At 31.2% G+C, this 8,109-nt stretch overlaps 1 protein-coding gene across 4 annotated transcripts in view; it reads left to right on the top strand.

Moving 5' to 3' along the window:
* LOC124427667 (inositol 1,4,5-trisphosphate receptor) overlaps positions 1-8,109 on the top strand; it is a 34,157-nt gene that overhangs the window by 6,076 nt on the left and 19,972 nt on the right. For all 4 annotated transcript variants that reach the window (XM_046970879.1, XM_046970877.1, XM_046970875.1 and 1 more), the window contains exon 2: positions 2,785-2,984. In XM_046970879.1, coding sequence (XP_046826835.1) covers positions 2,887-2,984 — 98 coding nt within the window. In that variant the 5' untranslated portion in view covers positions 2,785-2,886. The remainder of the gene's footprint in view (positions 1-2,784; positions 2,985-8,109) is intronic.

The following is an 8,109-nucleotide window of genomic DNA, read 5'->3' as shown; positions in this document are numbered from 1 at the left end:
TGAGTCTCGAACGTATGGATTCTCTAAGTAAACATCGCGCAAAATGTGCAAATAAAATTTGTTTTCTTTGTTCGTTTTCTTTTTTTTTTTTTTATTATTATTTTTTTTTTTAAATTGTACCTCATTCTCTTAAAAATTGAACTTACACTTTAAGTGAAAAAACGAAGTAATTTAGCACATACAATTGGCAAATCGTATAAGTAGTAAGACGTAAGATTTGTGTGAATTTCATGTAATTGAAAATATTTTGAAACCTTATGGATCTTATACGACATTCATCCGGAACGTCGTTTGATAACTTTCGACGATAATATTATACTCGTTAAGTATAAGTACACTCATCTCTCGTTTATCGATGCATCGGTGCATTTCCATTAGGCCATATTGACGGCCAATTGATCGTTGCTCTCGATCGACCCCACCGTCGACAATAACAAAGAAGAAATATACCCTAGGAACATCTGTCAGTTTGCTTTACTCTTTTTACATTCTAATATATAACGTCTTAGTGCATTTATTGCGAACACGTATGTCTGTATACGTATGTATACATATATATATATATATATATATATATATATATATATATATACATAAAGTAACTAAGTACGTATGTATGTACGATTATGTATACAAGGCGAAAATTATATCTCGTTACGTTTCATCGAGTGAGGCGAAACGCGTAGTATAAACGTTTCACGATAGAAAGAACCCGATCGATTGTTACAGAACCATCTTGTTAGGAAATCTTTTACGTGGAACGAACATGCGTTCAATTAATAATGATTTCTCCAAGTTTATTTTCCGTACTCTTTCTAAGATCTTTTCTTTTTTTTTTTCTCCCTTTTTTCCCCTCTTTTCTCTTCTTTCTCTCTTTTCACCGTACTCTTTTCTCATTTTCTAATTTTCCCTTTTTTCTCTTTCTCCTTTGTTGCGCTTTTTGTATTTTCTTTTTCTTGTTCTTTATTTCTTTTCCTTCCTTGTTTATTTTTTTTTTCTTCTCCTACTTCTTCTTCATCTTCTTCTTTCGCTTCTTCTTCTCTTTTTCTCTATTTCTAAATCAAAGAAATGAAATGCAGGCAAAACGCATTCGTCTCCTACAAGAGTTGCTAATTACGACTGTGCTACGACGTCTAACATCAAACTTTATCACGTGCTTAACATTTCCCTCGAGACTCTTGGTCACGTGTATGTATTATGGCTCAAGTCATTCATTATGCAATATGTACGTATTTTACACGCTTTAAGCGTGAACTCCGTGCAATAAGAAAGTGTTTCCTCAATTTCGATTATCTCGACATTTTTGGAGTTTTTTTTTTCTCTGTCAAAGACTATTTCATTGATAATCTTGAGAGAAAGAGAGAAAAGAGAGAGAGAGAAAGAGGGAGAATAAGAATAAGAGAAAGAAAAAATATTGGATAAAAATCCTTTGTGTTTTGATAATGCACGTTGATCATGTAGATTGATAATTGGGTCTCGTTCGAACGAAAATTAATTGACTGTTCGTGACGTTCACACATCCATTGTAAATCCATCCTTCGTTATGGTGATTTCTCATTCATAATTTAATCGTTTCTCTCTCTCTCTCTCTCTCTCTCTCTCTCTCTCTCTCTCTTCTTTCTGTTGTTCCGTTCAAATAGATTCGTATGTACGCTATGTGGTCACACTTTGAAAGACATTAGAAAGACATGTTTAAAATACTCTCTTGAGTCATAAATGCTGATACGAACTTGCATTGACATACAAATTAAGAAAAAAAGGGAAAATAAATTACTCGTAGAGAGTAGATAAGATCGTTCATCAAATTTGCATTTTTTATTACGCGTAGGAGATTACGGAAAATAGAATTTGAAAGGAACTTTTAAAGCTTGAACGTTTGATTCTAGTGAATGAAATGATTGTGACGATTTTTCAAAAAATTAAGAAGGAATTATTATCAACTAGGAGAATGTATCTTGAATAATTTTTTTTTCCTCTTTTTTTCTTTTCTTCTTTTTTTTTTTTTTCCTTTCTTTTTTTAAGGTCACGAAGGTAGGACGCAGTATTATTTGCGATTTAAAAAAAACAATAGTTCTTTAAAAAAGAAACGGAGATCCCTTGTGAAACGAATAGCCTTGTAAAAAATTAACCTTGAAAGAACATTTAATTCTTTAGCATTATTGTGAGCTTATAAGCGAAGGTTAAGGGTCAGATAAATTCAAAGCCGACCTCGTTGCGGTCCATTCGATCGTTTGGTCGGTCGTTCGCGTCCGATAAGCCATTCTTAATCTACGATACTTTCGTTCGTCGTATCCTATATGCACATAATTTATATAGACGAGAATTGAAATAGCTCTCATAGAGATATTTATTTCTCTTTCTTAGGAATGAGAGAAAAGTAGTAGTAAGTAAATGGTTTAACGATCGTGGATAAAAAAAAAAAGGAAAAAAAAAAAAAGGATCAAAGATTGATAAACGAAAATACAAGTTGAAAAGAATTTCATTTTAATGATTTCAACGTAACAGGAAATAATCATGTTTATCCATTATATAAAATATTTTAAATTGCATCAAATCATTGTTGCAATTGGTATTTATAGAAAATATGACGAATTATCGATCATATTGTATATCGAATTTATATATGTTTATTCGTTAATGAATAATTATCTCTCGGTGAGATCTTTTTATTAATAATAATCTTCTCTCTTTTTTCTTTATTTTTTTTTTAATTTTTTTTATTTCTTTTATTTTTTTTATTTTTTTTTATTTTTTTTTTTTATATTATTTTTTCTTTCCTTTCAGGTGTCGCCATGACTAATTCGATCGGCTAAAAGTTGTAGTGATCGAGGCGTTTACCTCTGATTTCGAGGTATTGGGAAACACGCGAAAGAAAAGCGCTGCAAAATGGGTGAAATTCTTGGTTCGGCGAGTTTCCTCCATCTCGGCGATATCGTCAGTCTCTACGCCGAGGGAAGTGTTTCAGGTTTTCTTTCAACATTGGGGTAAGTGGATTGTGATGATAGTTTTGAACGGATTAGAACGGGTAGATACGATTTGCTGGCCGAATGCGCAACATTTTTCTGCTCTTTGTATACTCGATCGATCGTAAAGAAGCCATAACCAACGACGTTCTAGATGGCCGTGAACTTCCTTTTTTTAATTATCTATTATTACTATTGTTTCATATACGATCACGATTTTTTCCCTTTCCCTTTTCTTTTCTTTCTTTTTTTTTTTTTGCTTCCTTTATTTATGTAACACGAGAATGAAACTTCATCTAAATGTTGCTAATCCATCTATGTACTTATCGCGGCGATATTTGAGAAAAAGAAAGAAAAAAGGAAAAAAAAAATCTCACAGATAATATCCACTTTTCCTAATCCGTTCGTATTCACTTAGATATATTTACTTAACACGATTTACTTGGATTTGCTTTCAAATAGTTTGCTCTTCGTGCCTCTATCTCTCTATCCTCCTCCCCGTGTTTAATCTTTTACGATGGCAATTTAAATGATAGACCGGACCCTATCGTCCTCGTTACTTCGTGATTTTCTTAAATAACGAAATCGTGGAATTAATGACATGTAATTAAAGAGATTGTAAAATTCTAACTGTCAGGAAATATTTACGATTGAAAATAAATTCCTTCTTTTCCTATTTCTTCATCTTCTTCTTCTTTTTTTTTTTACTCTCATTTTTTTTCTTTTTTTTTCTTAATCTCATCGGCTTATTTTCATTCAGGCCAACTGTAAAAATTATAATCAATCTCTCGAACGTGACGTTTTGATGAATATTTGGATTTCATTTCATTTTATTTTCTTTTCTTTTTTTAAACGCATATACGTCATAACGATGCATCAGATAGTTTTTATTAGATACAAATAATAAATAAATAAATAAAGAAAGAAATAAATAATCAATAGCGATAACGTGCCTTTTTAGTTGATAATGGATCGGGCAAAGTGTCCGAAAAGGGAAGAGAGAAATCGAAAGTCATTATGTGTTTGTTTCGATTCAATTAATTTTATATAATTCCCGATGGAATTCTACTCGGTCACCCCAAGTTAATCGGATTCGTTACCAGGATATTCGTACGTCGATACATTGTTCATACATCATATCTGCCCACTGTTTAAATTAACGTAGATTACGATCTCCATTAATCTTAACGATCGATTGATCGATTGATTGATCGATCGATTGATCGACCGATCGATTGACAATAAAATGGATCAAAACGAACGTTAATTTATCGAAAGCATTTATTTATCGAAAAACTTCAATCCTGTTTGTAATAGAAGGTAAATAGATAATTAGATAGGTAGGTAGGTAGGTACTACGTAGGTAGGTAGGTGGTGGATAGGTGTATAGAGGTAAAAATATTGCTTTAGTTTTATTTACATACCCGGTCGATGAAATAATACATTATTTATTTTTATTTTCATTTTTTATAACGTTCTTCTCTATCGACAAAATTCACGACGACTCGCGCGCGTCGTAAATACTCGAGCTCTTTCTTTCTTCTTCTTTTTTCTTTCCTTTTCCTTCAGTTTATTTATTTATTTATTTATTTATTTGTTTATTTTTTTTTTTTTTTTCTTTTTTTCTTTTCGTAAGACCAGATAAATATTTTTACATTGGAATTTTGCAACGCGTAGCAGCTTTATTTACCACACGTTCATGTTTCCACTATGTTTATTATACACGCATACATACACGTATTTTGCATTATATATAAATCGTGCTAAGAGGAGATGAACGGAGGCGTCGTAAAGATAGGATGTTGATAACGGGGAGTGGCAATAAAGCGATCTCTTTGTAATCAACCTCTTCCCGTACTTTCTACGCTCGATTACAAAGTACTAACGAGAATACTTTAAGTTGAAAGAAAATATGATGAGAACGTGTCGTGTGTGTACATCGTGAACGTGTAGCATATATGAGCGATAATGGCTAATAAAAATAAAAGAAAAAAAAAATATATATATATATATATATATATATGTATAAAAATAAGTAGAAGAAAGAAATGGAAGAAATATGAATGATAATTAAATATTTATATCGATGATAAAAATTTTTATGCGTTACAAGGCAATTAGTTTAATTTTTGAAGAATGATTTTTAAAGAAGATGTCTCTGATGAAGATAAAAAAAAAAAAAAGAATTTTTCATAATCGTTTCGTCATCCTCAGCTAATAACTTTTTTTTTCACGGTGCATTATTTGCACATGTTCTTTAGTGAATACGGAGAGGATGAAAAGGGGTTGGGGAAGGGACATATAAGTGATTTAAGAAAATAGGTCGGGTACACTTTGCTCATATCGGTAGCATTCACTAGTGTATGAATGAGTTCTTAAATAAGATCTTACCAATACTATCGTAAATCTCATTTGTTCAATAAGTCTTTCCTATGAGATACACAATGTAGATTCTCTCATTATTCTCGTCGTCTCATAGTTATATACACATTTGTCTATGGATTTTGCATTTATCTATTTGAAAAGTATCGTGTTTTATGAGTTCTCCAATGAAAGAGAATATTTTTCAAATGATCGAAACAATGAGGATAATGAACGATTCCGTTCGGTCGAATTTTACGTAATCTTATTTGAAAGTTACATACAATGGATAGAATCCATTGTTTTCGTCGTTCGTTAAAAATTAACAAATACGCGCTGTGGCGTGGGGGGGGGGGGGAGGGCTTTTTTCTTCCTTTTTTTTTTCTCTCCTTTAACATATTATCATATTAAAAGATGAAAATGACAAAATTTTGTTTACATTGCTAATCATAAGATATTTTGTTGAACGTTGTGTCTCCCAATTTCCATTTAATTACTATGTTTGACTTTTGTTAATCATAGTATTATAGATCATGCTAGGTACTTGTCCGTTGTCAATGGCAGTACGTAAGTTTGGCGCGCACTAATTTGGCGCAGCTGAATAGGACATAATTAATGTCAGCGGGTGAATACTAGGTTACGCTCGAAATTGGAGATTGTCAGATATTCCGATATCTCTCACCACTTTCTCTGTCTATAGGTTAAAGTTACGTCGTTGTTAATTATAAGCTATGATCGAAACATTGAGATATTTTTATTTTCGATTTCTTTTCTCTCTCTCTCTCTCTCTCTCTCTCTCTCTTTTTTTTGTTTTTTTTTTCTTCTTAATAAGTTATCGCGTTATATTATTTTATGTCGTGTATAGCGAAATTCGACCTTTCGAATAAACAACATTAATTACATAATTATATAATTCAACGTTTTTTTTTTTTTCTGTTTTTCTTTCTCCTTCAATTTTACCAATACCTAATCTCAGAGTTTGAAACGTTGACTTTTCGAAAGTAACTTTATTCGCGTTGCCCTCTTGGAAGCTCGCCCATCATTTACGAAGGGATTCATTTGCGGTTTTATTCGCGCTCGAGTTCGTCTTCCGCTCTATTTCCGGTGCCTTAACACCAGGCACAACATCGTTGATGATAATCCTCTCTGTAATCGCAGCAGCATCAGCCTGTTACACATATCGTATATATTATATGCCTATGTATGCATATATGTATGTATGCATCCATGCATACATGCATGCATGCGTGTCTGTACGTACATACGTATGTATGTATGATGTATGTATGTATGTATGCGTCTATGTATGTATTTATGTATGTATATATGTATGTATGTATATATGCATGTATATATGTATGTAGTTGCATCCTTTCTCGTCACACGTTTCTAACGCGATACGTCGCCAGAAATAACAATATATCGGTTTTTGCTCACGTCGTTCTTTTCCTTCGATATCCGATCTTCCCTTATCTCTATGCAATATCGTTCGGTGTCATTTCATCCGATTTATTTACGTATTATAATAGTTACGATTATAAAAAAAAAAAAAGTAGAAAAAAGACGAAGAAATAGAAGATAGATATATTCTACTCGTACGAAATTAATATCCAATGAATACTTTGTGATAAATTTTCTTGGTAGAATTTATCAACGACTGGTAACCGGAAAAGGAAGTTCCTTTTTGATATATATATATATATATATATATATATATATATATATATATATATATTACATAATATAATATATAATATATATATATATATATATATATTATATATTATTTTTTTTTAAGTACTTACTACTGCGTATTTCGTATATAATAGCTTTATATAATTGAAAAACGTCTTGTATACTCGTGATATTTTTTTATTTCTTTTTTTTTATTTTCTTTTTAATTTTTATTTATTTCCGTAAATGAAAGTGCTTTTTCCGGGATTGATATTTTTTTTTCTTTTTTTTTTTTTTTTTTCTGTTTTTTTCCATTCTGTCTCCTGTTAGCGTTTATTAAAGCGTTAAATTGTAAATCCATCGTATTAATGTACGGAGATTGGATAGGCGATATAAATAGAGTTTTCATAAAGCGTAATTTTTTCTTTTTTTTCCTTCTTCTTCTTTTTTTTTCTTTTTTTCTTTTCTTCCTTTTTTTTTTTTTTTTATCTGCGAAGAAGAAGAAAATACTCGATGAAATACGATACGAGATAAACAGTCGATATAATGTTATATTAGAAATGTCGTAGACCGGGTCAACCTTTGGAAAAGAGCTTTAGGTGTAGAGTGAGAGAACCCTAAACGCAATCTTGTTAGTAAACCAGGTGAAGCTTATATATTCTCTTGTCGAGCGTCAACAAACAATATGTTTACGGATAGTTATTGTGTTCAAAGAAAATACCTTACATAAATATATATATATATATATATATGTATATCGTCACTGTGCGCATATCCTCGGCACGGTTTAATAAAGCATGAAATATAAAAGGATCGATTTAAATTGAAAGGGAAGAAAACCTGTGGTTTCTTTTTTTTTTTTTTTTCCCATGGGATATTTAGAAGTAGACATTCCTGAAAAGAAAAAGAGAAAAAAAATTTCTATTCCGAAGTATTTCGGATTTAACGTTTAAAAGTGTCAATTAGTTTATTACCTCGATATTTGAGATATCGTAGTTGCAGATCGACGAAGTGATGACTCAATTTGCACGTTGATTTGATTAATAGATCTATCTAACCATGTGTAATTACATTTAGCTATCCTAAATGATCAACTATTGAAAAGTATCGT

This window comes from Vespa crabro, chromosome 10 (assembly GCF_910589235.1).
Source record: "Vespa crabro chromosome 10, iyVesCrab1.2, whole genome shotgun sequence".
Lineage (NCBI taxonomy): Eukaryota > Metazoa > Arthropoda > Insecta > Hymenoptera > Vespidae > Vespa > Vespa crabro.
This window is presented reverse-complemented; position numbering and strand designations above follow the sequence as displayed.